Raw genomic sequence first — 23,971 nt, 5'->3', positions numbered from 1 at the left:
ATAGGCAGAAACTCAAACAGGAAGTACCCGGGCTAAGAACTATTCAACGCTGGTCTGACCAATTGGAATCCACTCTTCAAGATTGTTTTGATCATGCGGACTGGGACATGTTCCGGGTAGCCTCAGAGAATAATTTCGACATACCTACTGTAAAACCTACCCTAATGAGAAACCGTGTATAGATGGTGGCATTCGCACAAAACTGAAAGCGTGAACAACCGCATTTAACCATGGAAAGGTGACTGGGAATATGGCAGAAATACAAACGGTGTAGTTATTCCCTCCGCAAGGCAATCATACAAGTGAAATGTCAGTATAGAGACAAAGTGGAGTCGCAATTCAACGGCTCAGACACAAGACGTATGTGGCAGGGTACAGACAATCACGACTACAAAAGGGAAACGTCACAGACACTGCCGTCTTGCTTCCAGACAAACTAAACACCTTCTTTGCTCGCTCAGCCTTGCTAGGGTTAACACGTTTAATGACACTTACATGACACGTACATGTTGAAACATGTTTTTTATTAAGTTGATCATGTGCTCTTCATAAAATAATGTTACATTTAGGTGAAATTAATAGGTGTTTTTTTTACTAAGTTACACTACCCAAAATGTACTCTATTCGTGGAACGACCTTTATAGTTTACGTTTACTATTATGTAAAACTGTGCATGTGTGCGTTCGTGTGTGTGTGGCAGCATATCCTCTAGCCTAAACTGCAGAGATACATAAGTAGTAAATAAGATCGGTGTAAATCTTGCTGCATTATTAAGCTATTAGCTCCATGATCTAAATAAAATTATTACTTTCTCTCACTTTTTGGATGATGTGATAATTATTCGAAAAGAGCGAGCCTGGCACAATCAGTATTTTTATTTGTAATGTTAGATGTGCAAAAATCATATTATTTTTGCGTAATTGCAGTGTATTGTTGTACGAGGCCATGATCAATGGTGCTTTGGTTCCTTGCTCTCCTCAAGTCTGAACAAAAAAGGAACAGCAGCTCATTATTAAGTTATTGACTGCTATAGTGAGGAAAAGGTTTAGTTCATGTCATTGAGATATTTCAGATCAACTTTCATTTCGCTTTCCCTGTCTACCCAGTGAAAATCATCTCTGGATAGGAGAAGCTAGGAGAAGCATTGCCTTATTTGATTAGTAATTGCCTCTCATGCATCCACTAAATCCAGTTTGAGAGAATGATGTTGACAGAAATATTTGAAGTGCATACATTTTGAGTGAGGATCACAGGCATCCCTCTTGATTGTCAATCTCAGAAACTGATTTGGCAAGCCATCTTTTCATAATTTCGAGATATTGCAGAGATATTTTCTGTGAGGTCTTGTCATAGAGAATTAACCTGAATTGCACTCAACAAACACAATACAGATGGTGATGATGATGGTGACTCAGGCTTGTGACTGAGAGTGTTAAAATAGCCATTGGACACCGTACCTTTGGTCTGAAATATGTTAGTAGGGTGAGGCTTGAATTATAATTTTTATTAGGATTCCCAATAGCTGGCCGCAAAATGTAATCTTCCTGGAACCCAACACAGAACTTAAAATGCAATACAATACACTTTTCATTAAGCCACTACAAACATTTAATAAGTAGACGTTACAGAGAATTAAAATACCTTACATGTAAGATGGCGCCTCAGAAGGCAGACGTTTTACGTGCCCCCAACCGATAGTTTTTTGTTGTGTTTATTTGCGTTGTTTGTAAAAAAAAGTTGCCGCTACCGTCTCATATGACCGAAAATATATTCTGGACATCAGGACTGCGATTACTCACCACGGACAGGCAGAATCCTTTTTTTCCTTCAATGAGTCGATGCAAACGATATACTGCTTTCTCGGGAACAGGCCCAGATCCCCTTGATTTGTGTGACGAGGTGGAGAAAAAGGTTTCGGAGGGCGGGCTGCCTTCTGAGAATTCGTAGGCGATCGAATAAACCCCACTTCCTTCCATTCTGCTAGCAAACGTGCAATTTTTGGACAATAAAATAGATGACCTATGCGGAAGATTAAACTACCAACGGGACATTCAAAACTGTAATATCTTATGCTTCACGGAGACGTGGCTGAATGACGACACTATCAACATATAGCTGGTTATACACTGCATCAGCAGGATAGAACAGCGACGTCTGGTAAGACAATGGACGGTGGACTATGTATTTTTGTAAATAACAGCTGGTGCATGATATCTAAGGAAGTCTCGAGCTATTGCTCGCCTGAGGTAGAGTATCTCATGATAAACTGTAGACCACAGTCTGTATTTTTCGTAGCTGTTTACATACCACCACAGTCAGAGGCTGGCACTAAGACAGCATTGAATGAGCTGTATTCTGCCATAAGCTCACCCAGAAGCGGCGCTCCTAGTAGCCGGGGACTTTAATGCAGGGAAACTTAAATCCGTTTCACCAAATTTCTATCAGCGTGTTAAATGTGCAACCAGAGGAAAAACAACTCTGGACCACCTTTACTCCACATACAGAGATGCGTACAATGCTCTCCCTCGCCTTCCATTTGGCAAATCTGACCATAATTCTATTCTCCTGATTCCTGCTTACAAGCAAAAATTAAAGCAGGGAGCAACATTATTGACTAGATCAATAAGAATGTGGTCAGATGAAGCAGATGCTAAGCTGCAGGACTGTTTTGCTAGCATAGACTGGAATATGTTCCGAGATTCCTGATGGTATTGAGGAGTACACCACATCAGTCATTGGCTTCATCAATAAGTACATTGATGACATCATCCCCATAGTGACCGTACATACTGTACATACCCCAACCAGAAGCCATGTATTACAGGCAACATCCGCACTGAGCTAAAGGCTAGAGCTGCCGTTTTCAAGGAGTGGGACTCTAACCCGGAAGCTTATAAGAAATTCCACTATGCCTTCCAATTAACCATCAAACAGGCAAAGCGTCAATACAGGACTAAGATCGAATTGTACTACACTGGCTCTGATACGCATCGGATGTGGAAGGGCTTGCAAACCATTAGACTACAAAGGGAAGCACAGCTGAGAGCTGCCCAGAGACACAAGCCTACCAGATGAGCTAAACTACTTCTATGCTCGCTTCGAGGCAAATAACACAGAAACATGCATGAGAGCATCAGCTGTTCCGGACAACTCTGTGATCACGCTCTCCTCAGCCAATGTGAGTAAGACCTTTAAACACCTTTAAACATTCACAAGGCTGTAGGGCCAGACTGATTACCAGGACATGTTCTGCGAGTATGTGCTGACCAACTGGCAAGTGTCTTCACTGACATTTTCAACCTCTCCCTTTCCGAGTCTGTAATACCAACAAGTTTTAAGCAGAACACCATAGTGCCTGTGCCCAAGAACACTAAGGTAACCTGCCTAAACAACTACCGACCCGTAGCACTCACGTCTATATCCATGAAGTGCTTTGAAAGGCTGGTCATGGTTCACATCAACACCATTATTCCAGAAATCCTAGACCCACTCCAATTTGCATACCGCCCCAACAGATCCACAGATGATGCAATCTCTCTTGCACTCCATACTGCCCTTTCCCACCTGGACAAAAGGAACACCTATGTGAGAATGCTATTAATTGACTACAGCTTAGCGTTCAACACAATAGTGCCCTCAAAGCTCATCAATAAGCTAAGGACCCTGGGACTAAACACCTCCCTCTGCAACTGGATCCTGGACTTCCTGACGGGCCGCCCCCAGGTTGTAAGGGTGGGTAAACAACGTATCCGCCACGCTGATCCTCAACACAGGGGCCCCTCAGGGGTGCGTGCTCACGCCCCTCTTGTACTCCCTGTTCACTCATGACTGCACGGCCAGAAACAACTCCAACACTATCATTAAGTTTTCCGACAACAACGAGACAGCCTATAGGGAGGAGGTTAGAGACCTGGCTGTGTGGTGCCAGGAAAACAACCTCTCCCTCAACATGATCAAGACAATGGAGATGATTGTGGACTACAGGAAAAAGAGGACCGAGCACGCCCCCATTCTCATGAACAGGGCTGCAGTGAAGGGGTTGAGAGCTTCAAGTTCCTTGGTGTCCACATCACCAACAAACTAACATGGTCCAAGCACACCAAGACAGTTGTGAAGAGGGCACGACAAAACCTATTCCCCCTCAGGAGACTGAAAAGATTTGGCATGGGTCCTCAAATCCTCAAAAGGTTCTACAGCTGCACCATCGAGAGCATCCTGTCTGGTTGCATCACTGCCTGGTGTGGCAACTGCTTGTCCTCTGACTGCAAGGCACTACAGAGGGTAGTGCAAACGGCCCAGTACATCACTGGGGCCAAGCTTCCTGCCATCCATGACCTCTATACTAGGCGGTGCCAGAGGAAGGCTCTAAAAGTTGTCAAAGACTCCAACCACCCTAGTCAAAGACTGTTCTCTCTGCTACCGCAAGGCAAGCGGTACCTTAGCACCAAGTCTTGATCCAAGAGCCTTCTAAACATCTTCTACCCCAAGCCATAAGACTCCTGTTGTTATCATCTATGCATTGTCATTGCCTAACTCTACTAACCGGTGCCCCCGCACTTTGACTCTCTACCGGTACCCCCCCCCCCCCCCCCCCCCCCCTCTGTACAGTCTCGCTATTGTTATGTTACTGCTGCTCTTTAATTACGTCTTACTTTTATTTCTTATTCTTATCCTTATTTTTTTCAACTGCATTGTTGGTTAGGTGCTAGTAAGTAAGCATTTCACTGTAAGGTCTACACCTGTTGTATTCAGCGCATGTGACTAATAAAATGTGATTTGCTGTGATACATTTAACTTCAATGGGATTAGTATCTGTCCAGTCATATGACCGATCACATTAGATGCTATTTTTTTGTTTTCTTGAAGGTGGGTTTACTTTTTGCCTTAGAAATGTGATTTGGTAAAAAATTATATTTAGTGATGGTTCTGTATATTTGAGGAGATTTGTCCTTTGTCTGGGGGGTATCAGATGACCTGAATTTGCCTGTATGGTTCAGTGGTTTGTTCATTGCTTGTGGTCTTCAAAAATATTTGGTGTCTTTAAAGTCACTACATTCCTAAACAATATCTAGACTGGATACTAATTTGCTTTCAATGGGAAGCCATGAGAGATTAAGATGCATTTAGTTTACATTCATACGGATAGAGCAATGAACTGCTGATCTGGCACCCCTGTTTTGAGTGAGTTGAAGATTGTTTCTATTTTTTGCTGCAGATGACCACATGACTGGACAGTACTCTAGGTGTGATAGAACCAGAACTTCAATCACCTGATTCAGAGTGCTGAGGGTGTACTAAAATTGACACCATACTATTGGTCTGAAATAAACTACTGGGTTTGGGTTTGAAATTGAGGGTGTCCTAACATGTAAAATGTACCATTGGTCTGAAATAAAATAGTAGGGAAGGCTAAAGACTGAGAATGTCCTAACATGTACACCATACTGTTAGTCTGACATAAGGTAATTTGCCTGACCAGATATAGCTACCCATCATTGTATTGATTTGTCTGTGTCAGTCATCCCCTTGTCCTGGAGCATCACACAACACCAGGGTTAGAAACTAGTTCAACCCCTGGCCTAATCAATTGAGAGGCTTTTTGGATGTTGTTTACGAACAACACTTTGATTCTATGATGTATGAACTATTTGGATGTTCAACATTTCTGGACATGAATCAGAAACATGTCAACTTTGCTGCACTCATTTTGCTGTTGACATGTTGCTGTTTATTGTCACGGGGTTTTTAACAAGAACATGATGACATTAAAGATGTGTCATGATAGAAAATGGAATCTATCGAGAGTTGATCATGACTCTTTGCTGTTAAGTTAATATTTTTCTTTAGCTATGTCGTGCTGGTTTATTTTTGTACCTAAAGCACAATAACTGCACCAGGATTCAGTCATAAAACCAGAATCTGAGTTTTTAGAGGCACTACAGAGTGACTTAATTGTTTTAACAGTGTTGTTGGGACGCAGAGCATGGGTGGTTTGGCATCACACATGCAGAGGATCAAACTCTGACGGCATGCATTTTTGGCTCAAGAACCAGATATTTTCCAGTCACAAAGTAGGGCAGCGCAAGCTATTATATCTCATTCAGATTTACACGACTGCAACCTATTTGATCCATGTGAAGTAAATTGAGTCAAACAGGAATGCAGCCCAATGTAGACCATTGGAGAAAAAAAACATGGTTTCAAGTGCTAAAACAATCGGCGAATACCCTCTACATAGTAATAGGGGTGTGACGTTTAACCTTTCTAGGGCAGGCGTTCCGCTAGCGGAACCCCTCGACAACATTCCGCTGAAAGGGCAGCGAGCAAAATTCAAAAATATGTTTTAGAAATATGTAACTTTCACACATTAACAAGTCCAGTAGGTTTAAAATCACATTTTAAGAAGATCAGTTGTAGAAATAGGCAGGCTTTTGTGAGTTTGTGGTTGTGGTAACTAGTGACAACTGGTAGGTAGGTAGCCAGGGCTGCGGTAGATTGAACTGCATTGCCCCTAGTAGTCATATGCATAACCATATCTGGATTGTGAATTCACATAATTTTATGATTTTTTTGGTTTATGTTTAAACATAACAATGAAAGTTTAAACATCAAGTAACATCAAGTAACATTTTACATTTGTTACATCCAGTCAGTTTTCCAAAATGTTTGTACTTTAAGATTATTGATCCCTTTCAATTCCTGCGCTATCATGCAGTTGCTTATTTAATAAATTAGTATGGTGACAGGGTGCGATGGTTGGCAATAGGCACGTGTACAGATAGGCCTCTAGGGGTGCACTTTTAGATTGGTAGCATTTTTTATTTTTATTACTAAATGTTTTATTTTATTTTTAGTCTCTTTTCTCTCCTGTTCTGTGAAGAATTGACCATCAAAGTAGGTCATTTCTCATTTTTGAATCTTGGAAAATGTCCCCTCCCCGCTTCTCTACACCCCTGCGAGCATACACTGCACTTGTCTTCTTGCTGCTGCAGCACAAGCAGAAACTACACACGCCTAGCGGTCATAAGATTAGTAGCACACTGGCTACTTTTTGAGTTTTATGTCATCTCTCATGGTCAGAGACAGGGAAGGGTTCAATTAGACTGTTTTTAAATGTGCCCACCAGAGGGCAGTGCTGTCTCTATTTTAACGTAATTTCTGTCTTAGAGAGGAAATGCTTGTTTATGTTCCACCTCCGAAGAATGACCTGGGCTAGTAATACATATTCACGAAATGGGAGGTTCAGTGTTGCTAGCTAGCTAATGTTATCTGTTGTTGCTGATGCTAAACTCACTGATTTTGCCTGGCTTTTCTGCCTGCTAGCTAGCCCTAAATCAGAACGAGCAATGGTAGCTATTATTCTGTTCTGTATGCTAACGCCTGCGCTGACGTTCTATGTTTAGCCAAGCTGATGGCTAGCTAGCCCAGTGTAGGCTGCTGAGGGGAGGACGACTCATAATAATGGCTGGAACAGAGCAGATGGCATGGCATCAAACACATGGAAACCATGTGTTTGATGTATTTGATATATCCATCCATTACCATGAGCCCGTCCTTCCCAATTAAGGTGCCACCAACCTCCTGTGAGCTAGCCATATCTGCAGCTAGCTAGACATGCTAGCTGATATTAAAATCCAGTTATGCAGAAGACGGCAAGAGCCATTTTCTGCATGTGTGTCATGACACTCGTTTGCTACCACACCTTGCTACAAAAGTAGCTAGCAACCTTATGGCTGCTGTTAGATCTGTAGAGGGTGACTAATCCCAGAACTACTCATATAAATAACCCCTTTGGGTTCACTTATGAACATTGCACAAATCTCTCCAAGCTTCAGAACTTGTGCTCTAAGGAGGTTGCAGAGGTATGTTGTGTATTATGTTGATATGTCAACTCAAATTCTGTGTGTGTGGTGGTGCTACACAGACCAAACTTTTCTACTGTAAAAAAAAAAAATCATACTGATGTGCTTATATGAAGACAGTATGCATACACTTTACCTAGCATCAAAATAAGTTGTGTATAGTAGCTTTCTTACACCCCCTCACCACAGGGACAGGATTTGACTGTGTACACACTGACATGCACACTGCACAGCTCTCTAGGCAAAGCTGTGCTGTCTCAAGTTTCCAGTGGGTGTTTAGGCATTACAGGTTATGGATCTGTGCATATAGGTGGCAGGAGGAGAAACGCGCATGACACTCCATCCTGGGTATAAGGGAGTTTGCCTCAACCCTTGGGTCCTGCAGGTTGAGTCCAATAACTACAGGCAGATAGATGCATGGTTAGATGCCAGAGGAAGCTTTGAATCGGTTAGTAGCCTACAGAGAAATAAGAGTGCAATTGATGAACTTATGTAGATATTCTAAACTAGGTGTTTGGATAACTTCCACATTTAGTAACAGGTCCATGTAGAACAAACAACCCTGTATGTAATACACAGGGTTTCTCCCTCCCCCTGTTGACTAATAGCATACAATGAAATAATAAAAAAATACAGAATTACAAGTTGTGTCTAGTAAATACAAGTTGTGTCTTAATGTTGAGTGCAAGGTCTCTCTCCATTCAGAGACTGTCGGTCTGGACTCAGTCACTGTACTATTACCAGTGGCAGTTAGTATCTATTTGTGTGTATCATATTATATATTCTATGTTGTAGTTTGAACAGGTCAGACTAAACCTACCTAATTTAGGTCTCCCCACCAAATGTAGAAATACGCAGAGTTCACCGGTGCCTTTTGAATAGAGTAGTTGTAAGTCTGTTAAACACAAGGTTTCACAAATAGAGGGATAAGCAACGTTCACACAACTATTTATACATACTCGGTTTGAGCCAATTCCTAGCCTCTGCACCTGTAATAGGTTGGTGCAGGCAGTTTGGGAATATGTCATCATCGTGACTGTGAACATCCTGGATGTGGTTAGCTACCGATGTCTACCTTGCCACTATCTTCTTACCACACTTTGACATTGAGGCCAACCAGTACAGGTGGTTGTAGTAGTAGTGCTTGATGTCAGGCCTCTCCTCCCTCAGGTACTTCTGGATCGAGGGGTGTCGATCTGTGACTATGGAGCCAATGCTGACATCTGCCTCCTCCAGGGCAGCAAGGCTCCTCAGCAGTCCCTCCTCCATTCTCAAGCTGTTGCCAACATTGTTGCTCTGTGTAAGCGAAAAACAGTATTATTGGAAATGTTTACATCAATCTATGTTAGGCTGGGCAGAGGCTTCCAGTTCAGGATTTAGAGATGCCATTACAAACATGACACAGAGATGCCTATCTAGGCAAAGGTACTCCATGGATGAAAAGCTCACCTGTACAAGTTGTACGTCCAACACTCTAATGATGTCAGTGGCGGTCAGTACCATTTATGATGAGGGAGAACACTTTTTTTTCATGAGCAAGCCCTTATTTCTATTACGGCATGTTGGATGACTCTCATTCATATTCCATTCATCCAGTTCAGTGTAACATCGATAGGTTTAGGCTACTATGTGATACTCAAATATTCCCAACAATTTAGCCTATGAATGAAAGCTTTCAATGTAGGTGCACACAGGTCGAGAGAGCAATTTCAGATGACACACAGTGACACATGGACAGACAGTGACACATTCAATTCAGCCTTGCACACTCTTGCCTGCATCTAGCTTATCTAGGGTGTAATCACTATTCTAACAGATGCAAATTAGAGTTTCTATTGCACAAATTCAGGTGTTTTCATCCCAGTTTCGTTTAAGATGTTATTTTTGACAGAATCGGCAGAATTCTGTCATAGTAGCCACATTGGACTTCAAAGAACAACACAACAGCTGTATGTGACCTGGCAAAAAAAAACTTTCCTAGCCAAACCATGTCATACTCGCTATACACAGCCTACATCGTTGTCCCATATTAGATAAAGTAAAGTCAACATAGGTAATATAACTAATGCGTTGGTGAACCTGCTACAATCAGTAACGTTACAGTGTATAGTCAGTAAGCAGTTAGACCGGCGGGCCCCGGTAGTAATAATTTTAGAAAACCAAAAGCTTACTTTGACTTGAAGAATTCCAGTGTTGTGTTGGATAGTCATAGCCAGCTAGCTAACATAGAATCCCTTTGTTTGAGTGTGTGCGTAACTAAACTAGCCAGCTGCATTTGCTAGCTAAGTAAGTGAAACTGAAAGTGAAAAAATGACAATCTCTCTCTTGCTTCTCCTTCATTTTTGAAGAAATTAATTTGTTGAAAACAAATCTCTCTGAGTCAATTATTCACCACATATTATGCACGGCAGTGCTAGCTAGCTGTAGCTAATGCTTTCAGTACTAGATTCCTTCTATGATCCTTCCACTGGATGGAAGCAATGACAGTTCATGCTGTAAGAGCTCTGATAGGTTGGAGGACTTCCTCCGGAAGTTGTCATAATTACTGTGTATTTCTATGTAATGGGGTGAGAACCAAGAGCCTCCTAGGTTTTGTATTGAAGGCAATGTACCAAGAGGAGGACGGAAGCTAGCTGTCCTCCGGCTACACCATGGTGCTACCCTACAGAGTGCTGTTAAGGCTACTGTAGACTTTAATTGCAAAACAGTCTGTTTTAATCAATTATTTGGTGACATTATTATATTAAGTCTAGTTTTTCAATATTTTACCATTTTTTATTTTAAGAAATTCACTGAGGAGGATGATCCTCCCCTTCCTTAGAGGAGGAGCCTCCACTGATTAATGTTCAAGTTGGTGTAGGACCCTGTTAGATTTTAGAGGTTGAGATCAATGTCAGTCCAACTCAAGAGAAGTGTGGACATTTTGTATGTGTGTGTTTATTGGCAAATATGCATAGGACATGCAGGCATGTGTGTGCCTTTGTCCACATGTAATTCAAAAGTAGACAGACAGAGTGCAAATATATTTCATAAAACAAATGTTGCACAGTGGCCAGGTGAGTCTGCTTTCAGATCCACAGCTTCCGCGTCAGACTGCTGGAGGAGGACTTTCTACTCCGACTTCCACTGCCAGTATGTGGTTGGATGCAGTACCTTTCACTGATGGCTGTAGTCGGTTTATTTGCAAATGGTCTGCACTTTTAGCACATTCAGGAACTGAAATATAAATGAAGCACATAAAAACGTAGATCAGCATTATATACTTACATCCAAGGTTTCAGGTTACATTAGAACATATTTTGCTTTACCTTGTTGTCTGAGCAAAAGACGAGCCGGTGAAAGCTATACCTGCAGTCAGGTGGAGGTTGCCTGAAGGGGTGTTGTACTCGTCCACATCTTGGTGTTGTCACAGTGAGGGCAAATCTGGGCAATGCAGATCAGAGTAACTTGGAACTGCTTTGTGATTTCACATTCTTTGGTGCAAACTGGACAGGATTGGAAAAGCTGCTGCAGCAGGCAGTCTTCATACACAATGTACTTCCTCACCATAAGAACAGGCGTGTCTGGGACTCTGTAGCAGTGATAAAAGGTTGCAGGTGTGAGGTACAATTTTTTCACTGTCTACATTAGTCTAGATCTAGTACTTTGGCACAGCAATACATTTCACCTATCAAATGTATCTGTGCAACAACACATTTAGTCATACATGACCATTACAAGGTCACTAGAAAGTATCTTACAGTTCCATGCCGCAGATGATGTCAGTGATAACTGATAACTGTAGTCATCAGTGGAACAGCCCACTCTTGGCCTTTTCACTGGAATGTGATTAGGCACTAAAGCTTCAGGCATGCATGCTAGTGGTGTTGTATCGCAAGACACACAGATTCCGTGCTGAGAAATCGAAAGCCTGTGGCAGGTCTGTATGGCAGCTTTTGTGATAGAAACCTGTAAATATATGTAAATATGACCTCTCACTTCACTCCGAAGTTTTGATACCATAACGTTACACATTTAGCACTGCTAACGTTAGCTATCCCAGCTATCACAGCAAATGTTAGCTAGCTAATTTCATTAGCATTTCAAGAAGCACATTTCCTATGGCAGGTTTAGAATTGACATTTGAGCAGCTAAGTAGCTCAGAGGCTCTTTTTACTTACAGTCTCGCCGTCCGGATAGATGGTCGTAATGGCATCATCTTTGAGCCGAAGTCTCCTCTGAAAGTCCATCTCCACCGGTAAATAGTTTGAGAAAGACTCCCGGTTGAAAAGCGCATTTCAAAATGATGCCTGTACAGTTTCATCCTGCTCATCCAATCCGAGGAAACGTATCCACTGCTGGTAAACTTGACGTTGGCTGCTGGTAAACTTGACGTCTGCAGGGCAACTCATGCAATCCCAGGTCTTTGGTGTTGTAACTGGCAATCCTACAAGCATCATAGGGGGGATTGCAGAAATGGACAGAAAGGCAGACAGAATGTATAAAGCTACAAACCGAGACAAACAGATACATGGACAAAGCACAAACAATAAATGATAGACAGACAGATAGCTATAGCAAGAGCAATAGCAAATGAATGTCAAAAGGCTGTTTTGGCTCCGTCACGAAGAAGAAGAACTTTGCCATGCTGGTGGGTGGTAACATTCAAACATAGTCTGAAAAGTATTAGTGTGTCATATCATAAGGGAAACACCTTTGCCATGGAACAAGTCCAATGTCCCCACTTTTCCACTTCAAGCCCAAATATATCATACTTTGACTTAATCATTGATTTATTGACTTCAATCGTTGTGCAACATCTTGGGTAAGCTTTGGGCATCGTCTTTCAGTTGTGAAAGGCCTACTGCAGATGTTAGCAGCAGAACAAACTCCAAACAAGTAAAGAGTAGTTAAATTGTTACAATAGCATAGCTAACCATTAGCTAGCTAACTACATAGCTGATTTACATAATCTGCTGATAACCTTGCCCTCTGTGGGCAGTAGGTTTTTGCTGAAAAAGAAAGGTCTATTAAAACAAAAAAGAAATTTGACTAAAGGGAGCAGTACAGAATTCTGAAGTATTATCAGTAGAGAATTTGGGGCAAAAAAATTGTTGTTGTGGGGGGTCTTTTTTTCTTCTTCTTTGAGCATGCACCTGCCCCTCAAGGTCTGTGCATGAATCTGGTGGGCAATATGATCAAAATATTCATGACATTTGAAGCTTGGCAATAGCCAACTGGCCAGTGGCCACCAAAGACAACATAGAAATAATAATAATGTTCAATTTTGTCACACTAGGTATGTGTTACGTACCAATACTGTACAAGTCCTGGGTATAACCCCATAGTCATTTTAGTCTTCACCTTGAAAATGTGCCACAATCTTGAAACCAGTTTTGTCGCTCACTCACAGTACAATTGTGGACAAAGCCATTTTTCAGGGGAAAACATTGAAAAGTAGCTTTCAAAATGTTTTACCTGTACTTTACTGGAGCTAAAAGCAAAGCTGGCTGTTCCAGTGAAAACTGTATGACATAAAATAAAGACATTACACATTGACTAGTCTCAAAGGGGTGTGTGAGTATACAAATTGTAAATTGTCATTGATTGATGTATTACAGGGATCATCAACTAGATTCAGCCGAGCGACAATTTTTTCTTGAGCGGATGGGAAGAGGGCCAGAACATAATTAGAAATAATTTGTAGACTACAAAAAGCCCAAACATATGTAACGTTTGACTAAAACATAATCATTTCGAACCTTGCTTACATTTGTATACAATCACACACACTGTATATCTCTCTATTATGTGTGGGAATACTTTGGAACAGATTTCCAAAATTAAAATCACTTGTATCTGATTTGCTGGTGTTTTAAAGTATTCTATGTCCAATAATAAGGATAATAGATGTACCGATGTATTACATAGGTTCTCTTAGTTATTACATTGCGTGTGACTGACTTATGATAGAGCTATGCTGGAATGCATTGACATAAACGTTAGATTGGTTGTCAAATGATGTTTCTGACATGCCGCGTTTTTTAGTTTTTTTTCAACTTGAGGATTTCTCGCGAGCCAACAACACCTCTGAATTGTTTATCACCTAAAGCATAATTTTTTTCTACTGAAAGTGAGGAGAAAAAAAACTGCAGACTTTGAAGTAAGGTGAAAGCCTATCAGACTTGAATGCTTTTCCCTTTTCATGTTTAATGGTCGGATGAGAAAGTTGGATGTCAAAAAAAGACCAATAGCAAAGTAGCCTCTTTCCCCCATGTTCTGGTTCTTCCAAACATAAATAAAAGACGAATACAACTATTAAAGACAGCAATCTGACTCTATAGTGATGCAACCATTATTTCCTCTAAAATCTACACTGTAAAGCATTGAGCACATTAACAAAACCATCTTATTGGCACAAAAGCGGAAGCATCAGACAATCTAAACTGACATTAATCTTCCTTAGCAAAACACCAGGGTAGCACTTCTAGAGATAGACAAAACCCGGAATGTTGATTGTCTCGAACAACAGTAGGACAGCGTTACATTGTGTAAAGTAATCTTATTGGTTGTTAATTGATGAAGCATTCGATGGGAGAAAAAAAACTTAGCCTCGCGGGCCAATTTAGCAGAGTTCAAGTGAATTGCTTTGAGCACACTGCGCTCATGCTTGGTGAGTATAAACTATTTAATTTACAAAATGCAAAGGCCCTGGGTAATTATCAAGGATTTCACAGACAGGATCTGTCCCGGTTGCCATTTCCAGTCTTACACAACAAATGAGTGTATGAAATGGAGTAATGACATTTTTTCAAGCCACCAGACTGTGAACACAGACTCATTAGAAAGGAAGAAGTCGGTAAACACTTAATGACATGTGCTTCAGCCAAGACAGAAAAGTTACAGTTAACAACATTATTATATACAGGGCAATATGTGGTAAGAGTTCTCCTCAGCAGTGCAAATGCCAGAAGTCTGTGTCTGTACTAAATTGTAACTCGGTGAAACCATTGTCATGGGCAAGTTTTAGAGAGTTCAGTCTATTTCTAGAGAATGATGTATTAGCTACAGTTCCTTTAATATTCTGAAGATGTGACAGTTCATAGCTGGAATGGAAGGAAAGCTGTCCTTTCAAAATCATTAATTGAGAGAGTAGAAAACGGAGCAAAATAGTTAACTTTACCCAGCCATAAGCACAGCTATTTGGCCGTGTTCACATTTTTTAGAACACAAACTCCACCTCTCTAGATTTCCATGGAGAGAATAAAGGAAACGTAAATGTAGTGCTTCAAATGGTGTCGTTAAAGCTAATTGATACACAGCATTTCAGTTAAAAAGGAGAGTCCCAAACTTTTAATCAAAATAGTAACATTTTTAAAGGAGTGGTTTCACATTCGTCATTGATATAGAGTACAGTGATTTCAGGATCCAAAACAATTAACTATTTTTCAAACACTTAATGATGTAACAGTTCTTCAGAAATGTACTTGTGAGATGAAAGTTCTATCATCTCATATCCCTGTCTTAGCCAAGCACGTTTTGTAATTCTTAGTCATTTTCCAGTCTACAGCCTTGGTGAGTCTTTTTCAGAGTGGCTACATTTCTCTCTTTGATTTTCTTTTGTAATGATAGAAGACTCTTCTATTCCCTCAGGGTTTATCCGGGCTGCCCTGCCGTTCGGCTTAGTGAGGAGAGAGCTGTCTTGTGAGGGTTATCCGATCGACCTACGCTGTCCAGGAAGTGATGTCATCATGATTGAAAGTGCCAACTACGGCCGAACTGACGACAAGATCTGCGACGCTGACCCCTTCCAGATGGAGAACATAAACTGCTATCTTCCAGACGCCTACAAGATCATGTCACAAAGGTAAACCCACTGTAATTCCTGATGGGAACTGTTGTTTTTACACCTGTTTTTTGTACAGACAGGAGTCTTTGGACTACACACTACAGAGGGGTATACTATGAAGCAAGCTAGATCTGCTCTGCTTCAGTTAGCTTGCTACTCCAGCTCAGGCTTCATCCATACTATGACAGTGGATATTGCTCGTCCACCTGCCCCTAACTCTAGCAGGCTTGTAACTGCGTTGCATGTCGCACATGGCTAGTCGAACGCCGAACTGTCCATACCAAACCCTAATATAGTGACATACACTGAGTGTACAAATCATTATGAACACCTGCTCTTTCCATGACATACTGTAGGCGAATGCTGGTGAAAGTTATCATCCCCTATTGATGTCACTTGTTAAATCCACTTCAATCAGTGTAGATGAAGAGGAGGAGACAGATTAAAGAATAATTTTTAAACCTTGAGACAATTGAGACATAGATAACTCAATATTAGGAAGGTGTTCCTAATGTTTGGTATACTCAGTGTGTATTATAATACATTAGTTTTCTGTATGGGTGTTCATTGAGACACTGCTGAAACATCAATCCATGGGCAAGTCAGTGCCACATTTTAATTTGTACCAAAATCAAAATGAAAGAAAAGTTATATTGCAAATTCAGCAGGCTATCGTGTGAAATAGACTTTTAGAACTGGCATCTTTATTTTATTACTGTGGTGTGCATTGGTGTGGCTATCAAGGCACAAGCACCCTTTTCCCTCTTCTATCGATACAGTATTGTAAATCAAATCCAATTTTATTGGTCACATAAACGTGGTTAGCAGATGTTATTGCGGGTGTATCGAAATGCTTGTGTTTCTAGCTCCAACAGTGCAGTAATATCTAATACGTAATATCTAACAATTTCACAACATATGCACAATACACACAAGTCTAAGTAAAGGAATGGAATTAAGAATATATACATTTATGGGCGAGCAATGTCAGAGCGGCATAGACTAAGATACAGTCGAATAGGATACATACAGTTGAAGTCGGAAGTTTACATACATTTATGTTGGAGTCATTTAAACTTGTTTTTCAACCACTCCACAAATTTCTTGTTAACAAACTATAGTTTTGGCAAGTCGGTTAGGACATCTACTTTGTGCATGACACGTCCTTTTTCCAACAATTGTTTACAGACAGATTATTTCACTTATAATTCACTGTATCACAAAAATGATGTCATGGCTTTAGAAGCTTCCGGTAGGCTAATTATTTGAATAAATTGGAGGTGTACCTGTGGATGTATTTCAAGGTCTACCTTCAAACCCAGTGCTTCTTTGCTTAACATTATGGGAATATCAAAAGAAATCAGCCAAGACCTCAGAAATAATTTGTAGACACAAGTCTGGTTCATTTTTGGGAGCAATTTCCAAATGCCTGAAGGTACCACGTTCATCTGTACAAACAATAGTAAGCAAGTAGAAACACCATGGGAGCAGGCAGCCGTCATACCTCTCAGGAATGAGACACGTTCTGTCTCTTAGAGATGAACGTACTTCGAAAAAAATGCAAATCAATCCCAGAACAACAGCAAAGGACCTTGTGAAGATGCTGGTGGAAACAGGTTCAAACGTATTTATATCCACACTAAAACGAGTCCTATATCGACATAACCTGAAAGGCAGCTGGAGAAATGTCCTCTGATGAAGCAAAAATAGAACTGTTTGGCTATAATGACCATCATTATGTTTGGAGGAAATAGGGGGAGGCTTGCAACCCGAAGAACATCATCCCAAACGTGAAGCACGGGGGTGGAAGCATCATGTTGTGGGGGTGCTTTGCTGCAGGAGGGACTGGTGCAATTTTCAAAATAGATGACATCATGAGGGAACTTATGGGATATATTGAAGCAATATCGCAAGACATCAGACATTTGCGACCAAGTTAAAGCTTGGTCGCAAATTGGTATTCCAAATGGACAATAACCCCAAGCATACTTCTAAAGTTGTGGCAAAATGGCTTAAGGACAGCAAAGTGAAGGTATTGGAGTGGCCATCACAAAGCCCTGACCTCAATCATATAGAAAATCTGTAGGCAGAACTGAAAAAGCATGTGCGAAAAAGGAGGCCTACAAACCTGACTCAGTTACACCAGCTCAGTCAGTGTCACGCCCTGACCTTAGAGATCCTTATTTATTCTCTATGTTTGGTTAGTTCAGGGTGTGACTCGGGTGGGAAAATCTATTTTTTCTATTTCTTTGTTGTTTTACCGAGTGTGGTTCCCAGTCTGAGGCAGCTGTCTATCGTTGTCTCTGATTGGGGATCATATATAAGTTGTGATTTTCCTTTTGGGTTTTGTGGGGTGTTATTTTCTGTCCAGTGTTTGTGCCTGAAGGAACTATTCGCTTTCATTTTTTGATTTGTTATTTTTTGAGTGTTTCTTGAAAATAAATATCATGAACACTTTCCACGCTGAGCTTTGGTCCACTCGTCCTTCCACCGACGACGAGCATTACAGTCAGGAGGAATGGGCCAAAATTCACCAAACTTATTGTGGGAAGCTTGTGGAAGGCTACCCGAAATGTTTGACCCAAGTTAAACAATTTAAAGGCAATGCTACCAAATACTAATTGAGTGTATGTAAACTTCTGACCCACTGGGAATGTGATGAAAGTAACAAAAGTTTAAATAAACAATTCTCTCTACTATTATTCTGACATTTCACGTTCTTAAAAATAAAGTGGTGATCCTAACTGACCTAAAACAGGGAATTTTTAGGAGGATTAAATGTCAGGAATTGTGAAAAACTAAGTTTAATGTGTGATGTGATAGGTATGTTAACATTACTATCAATTGTTTTCCTCAAATTAAGTGGATGATGACGCTATCTTTGCAAGATGGAGTGAATCTGATTTAATTGTTCTTCACCTTGCTGCTTAGATTCTTCTTTCAGGATGAATGTAGTTAGCCCTGAGTTAGCCTACCCTGGAGCAGGTTAGTTCTGAAGGATTCGTTGCCATATAAATTTTCCTGGCTAAAAGGTGAGCCACATTCGTGGTACCGGTTATCCCAATTTGAACTCTGAGTTGACCAAAGTTTCCTCGCTAATTCCTCAAACTATATCCGTAGTATAGGGCTCAGGATAGTCTTTTTAGCAATACACTGATTTTCATAATAAAAAATGGACTAATATTCTAATAGTAAGCACTTTCTCTGACTACACAAAGCATTGCTTGAATGTGGCTGGAATAGATATGAACAGCTGCACACCTCAGTAAACAATCCGTAGTATAGATGTGCATCTTAATACACAAGGTCCTGTCACACAGGGTTGCAGTGAGACAAAGTGCATGGGATGGCATGACGTACGAGCGCCACAACCCAAGATATTGGATCATTTGAGGCTTGTCAGCAACTCTGGCAAATCTGTCTGGGGAAATAAGAAATAATGAAATAAAACAGAGTTGCCGTTGTATTCAGGGGGGTTAATGTCAAGTCGTATTTGATGAAGTCACATAGCTGACTCCCACGGTTGATCCGGCCTGAGAGGTTTCTAATACCCCATGTGTTTGACCCTGCTGAGTAGTACACAGGCTCAGACATATAGTCACAGAGAAATTGCCCACTGGATCAAACATTGTCCTTAGACGTTCTCCAACATCTTTTCACCCAAGCCTCTAATAGCCTTTTCACGCCTGCCAAACCAAGCCAAACTCCTCTGACTGCATGGTCCTGGTTAAACATCCACCATCGTTGCTGGAATGGGCCATATGAAAATAAAATGTTCGAGCTAGCAGAGTACACATGGGGTCGGCACAATATTGTGAAAAGGGTGCATCTCGTTAGAATAAAGGCAATGGTTCCACAGACTTTACAAAGGTGTCTATGAGAATATGACCCTCTATTGTGATAGTGTTGAAAAAACTAGCTGGCTTCCATCAGCGAGTATACTGTATTAGCGAGTGACTGCTTTTGGTTGCATTGACGTTATATTTGATCTATTTTGCTTTGTTTTTAATGCACAGCTTGTCCATAAAAGTGTAGCATGTTTTGGATGAAATGGTTATTGTATGTTTAAAACCAGCTCATGCCAGTCAGAGACAATTAATGGAAAAAAAATTATAATAATATTCTGACCATTCGCACAACTGTATCACGCTGAGCCAACTACTAACACTGGATAACATATTTTGTGAAAATCTTCCATTGACATCAATGCATGCTTCATGTGAAAGCCACGGAAAATAAATGTATTTGAAGTTAGGATTTAGTAGTATGTTTTCTTTTATCTAGTCTTCACACTATAATAACATATTGTTTGCTGCATAACTTATTAATGGATGAATGCAAAACAAATCATTTTCATAATTCTATCATTAGGGACAGCTTGAATTAGCACCCAAGATCACAAGGCATTAATGAAATGCGGGGCAATTCCACAGTAACAGAGACTCCCTTCACTTAAAATGTATGCTAAACAAAACCATTGATTTAAAAGTTTAACAAACCATACAACTATATGCACTAGGACTACTTTTAACAAATTGCACTGAACATTTTACAAAAAAAACTGAATTATACTCTACTTTTCTTTACTGTGCTGTGCAGTACTGTCCAAACCTATGTACTCAGCTGTGGTTTGTGACTACTGTGATTTCTTATTGTAGCCAATTCAATTGCAGAAATTCAGTTACCGATTTTTAGGGGGAAATTTGAGTTTTAATCACTTAATAATTCATAAACAAAAACACTACAACTAATTGATAGGTCTACCTTTACTTGTTACTTCTGTGAACTTTCATTATCCTTAGAAAATATCTTTAAAATATGTGGGTTTTTGGTAATGGAATTTCAAGGCATAAGGCAATGTTTCTTAAACTTACAGAAGGCAGAAAAATGGATCCAAAACTAAATATGTGTTGATAATAGTTGGCAGGGGTCTTTACTTCAACATTATTGTGTTTTGATGTATTTCTAATCTTTTTTAAGACTTTTTCTGGTCAAATATTTTCCATCTGTTTGACAAGAAATCTAAGCCTTTGTTTATTTCACATTTTTAGGATGGATAATGGTTAAATTTGGTATAAATTCCATAATTTTTTCTTTGATTTGATGGGTCCTTTACATGGAAATGACCTGCTCTTTCAATGTAAAAATAGGTTTTGGGTCTGCTAAATGTATGCATTCCCAAAGTTCAGCACAGTATCTCACATCTAGAATTGCCACAGTTATCCAAGTAACATTGGAGCGATTAATCGAACCATAGCTGATTTAATGAGCCATTCACACTTTCACTGTACAAACCGGCGTAATCTTTGGACATGCATAGCTTAATGTTTGGTATGTGAAGAAGGCAACACCTATTCCCCCTCTGAAAATATTTGCCATGGGTCTCCAGATCCTCAAAGTTATACAGCTGCACCATCAAAAGCATCCTGAACGGTTGCATCACCGTCTTGTATGGCAACTGCCCGGCATCCGACCGTAGGGTTCTACAGAGGGTAGTGCGTATGGCCCAGTACATCACTGGGGCCAAGCTTCCTGCCATCCAGGGCCTCTATACTAAGCGGTGTCAGAGGAAGGCCCAAAAAATTGCCAAAGACTCCAATCACCCAAGTCATAGACTGTTCACTCTGCTACCGCACGGCAAGTGGTACCGGAGCACCAAGTCTAGGTCCAAAAGACTGCTGAACAATTAATCAAATGGCTACCTGAACTATTTGCATTTGTTTACACTTCTGCTACTCGCTGTTTATTATCTATGCGTAGTCACTCTAACCCTAACTACTGTACATGTACATGTTACCTCAATTACCTTGACTAACCTGTACCCCTGCACATTGATTCGGTACCCCTTGTTTATATCCTCGTTATTGGTATTTTTATGTTTTTTTTTTTTTTTTTACTTTAGTTTATTTAGTAATTATTTTCTTAAAACTGCATTGTTGGTTAAGAGCTTCTAATTAAGCATTTCACGGAAATATCAATACCTGTTGTATTCGGCGCACATTTGATTTGATAGAAAATGCTGGCAGGATCAACTAGGATCAACCCTGCAACATTGAGGTTTACCTGGGCACACAGCGAAGCGCAGGGACCAGTCCTCCAGTGATTGATGAGACCAAAGCACACTTGTGGACACCGAGTGGGAGGCCCCGACCTACCCACAGCCGAAGCCGCTCGAGAGGTGTTCTATTGGAGGGTTTTTGGAGTATAGCACATAACAGTCAACGACAGGGTTTGAGAAACATAATGGTTCTCTGGCATCAGTGCGTAAAAGGATCCTCCCCCTCCCCCCAGGCACGCTGCCTAGGTGTGCCATGCCCTGAATCGGAAACGCTATGGGAGGACCACTGAGATGGACGCTGGGTCTCGCTCGGCATGAGGCCGAGCGTGTTGGAGAGCAGTGGGGAAATCTCTAAAAAATGCACGGCTGATGGGGGCCCTCCCAGGGTGGATCACGTAACAATCGGTCAAGAGGAGTGAAACTGGTTAGACAGACAGAGAGGGACCAAGGGGATGGATGGTCTAATGCAGGGAGTGAGGACCAGGAATGGGAGCAACACAGCCCACCCCAATACAGTGCCTTCAGAAACTATTCAAACCCCTTGACTTATTCCACATTTTGTTTTGTTACAGCCTGAATTCAAAATGGATTAAATATGTTTTTCTCTCACCCATCTACACACAATACCACATAATGACGAAGTGAAAACATGTTTTTTGACATTTCTGCAAATGTATTGAAAATTAAGTGCAGAAATTTCTCATTTACATAGCTATTCACACCCCTGAGTCAGTATATGTTAGAATCACCTTTGGCAGTGATTACAGCAGTGAGTCTTTTTGGGTAAGTCTCTAAGAGCTTTTGCACACTTGGATTATAGAATATTTGTACATTATTCTTTTAAAAAATTATTCAAGCTCCGTCAAGTTGGTTGTTGATAATTGCTAGACAGCCATTTTATGGTCTTGCCAAGTCAAAACTGTAACTAAGCCACTCAGGAACATTCAATGTCATCTTGGTAAGCAACTCCAGTGTATGTTTGGCCTTGTGTTTTAGGTTATTGTCCTGCTGAAAGGTGAATTTGTCTCCCAAGTGTCTGTTTATCACCAAAAATAACTCCCCAGTCCTTTCCGACAACAAACATACCCATAACATGTTGCAGCCACCACCATGCTTAAAAATATTACGTGGTACTCAGTGATGTGTTATGTTGCTTTTACCATAATGTAATGCTTTGTATTCAGGACATAAAGTTGATTTCTTTGCCCCAAGTTTTGCAGTTTTAATTTAGTGTCTTATTGCAAACAGAATGCATGTTTTAGCTTTTTTTTCTTTTTTTTTCTGCAGAGACTTCCTTCTTTTCACTCTATGTTAGCATTGTGGAGTAACTACAATGTTGTTGAGCCATCCTCAATTTCCTTCCTCTCTAGCAACTGAGTTAGAAAGGATTCCTGTATCTTTGTTGTGACTTGGTGTATTGATACACCTTCCAAAGTGTAAATAATAACTTCACCATGCTCAAAAGGATATTCAATGTCTGTTTTTTTACCCATCTATCAGTAGGTGCCCTTCTTTATGAGGCATAGGAAAACCTCCCTGTTTTTTTGTGGTTGAATCTGTGGTTGAAATTCATTGCTCGACTGAGGGACCTTCCAATTATCTGTATGTGTGGGGTATAGAGATGAGGTAGTCGTGTTAAACACTTATTGCACACAGAGTGAGTCCATGAAAGTTATTATGTGACTTGTTACATCATTTTTACTCTTAAACTTATTTGGGCTCCCGAGTGACGCAGCATCTCAGTGCAAGAGGCGTCACTACAGTCCCTGGTTTCGAATCCAGGCTGAGTCACATTCGGCCGTGATTGGGAGGCACATAGGGCAGGCGCACAATTGACCCAGCGTCTGGCAAGGTAGGCCGTCATTGTAAATAAGAATTTGTTCTTAACTGACTTGACTAGTTAAATAAAGGTAATACAAATACAAATAATTGTAGTTTTGCCATAACAAAGGGGTTGAATACTAATCAACTGGAGACATTTCAACTTTTCATTTTTTATTAATTTCGAAACATTTCAAAAACCATATAGTAATTCCACTTTGACATTATGGGGAAATTGTGTAGGTCAGTGACATGAAATCAGGCTGTAACACAATAAAATGTGGAAAGATTCAATGGGTGTGAATACTTTCTGAAGGCACTGTATCTACCTGCATCATCACTAGGGAGAGGTAAAACAAATTTGACCCTCCCCAGAGGGCAGAGACTGACTCAAGGGTCACC

At 40.6% G+C, this 23,971-nt stretch overlaps 1 protein-coding gene and 1 long non-coding RNA gene across 20 annotated transcripts in view; one reads left to right on the top strand and one right to left on the bottom strand.

Annotated features, from left to right (window-relative positions):
• The window catches only part of adgrl2a (adhesion G protein-coupled receptor L2a), a 201,169-nt gene that overhangs the window by 86,887 nt on the left and 90,311 nt on the right, over positions 1–23,971 (top strand). For 18 of the 19 annotated variants that reach the window (XR_005051450.1, XM_021599928.2, XM_036975487.1 and 15 more), the window contains one exon: positions 15,495–15,708. Coding sequence is in view for 18 of the 19 variants with exons in the window: in XM_021599928.2 (XP_021455603.2) it covers positions 15,495–15,708 (214 nt within the window). In the remaining variant the exon portion in view is untranslated. Of the gene's footprint in view, positions 1–9,032; positions 9,163–15,494; positions 15,709–23,971 lie in introns of all 19 variants that reach the window. The other variant, XM_036975484.1, reaches the window with a different exon arrangement.
• Positions 10,724–12,672, bottom strand: LOC110521951. Its single transcript, XR_005051451.1, has 3 exons — positions 12,023–12,672; positions 11,171–11,433; positions 10,724–11,078 (listed from the first exon to the last, which is right to left on the bottom strand). It is a non-coding gene; the product is annotated as an uncharacterized LOC110521951 (long non-coding RNA).

This window comes from Oncorhynchus mykiss, chromosome 4 (genome assembly GCF_013265735.2).
Source record: "Oncorhynchus mykiss isolate Arlee chromosome 4, USDA_OmykA_1.1, whole genome shotgun sequence".
Lineage (NCBI taxonomy): Eukaryota > Metazoa > Chordata > Actinopteri > Salmoniformes > Salmonidae > Oncorhynchus > Oncorhynchus mykiss.
The sequence above is the reverse complement of the archived record's forward strand: the minus strand, read 5'-3'. Positions and strand labels throughout refer to the sequence as shown.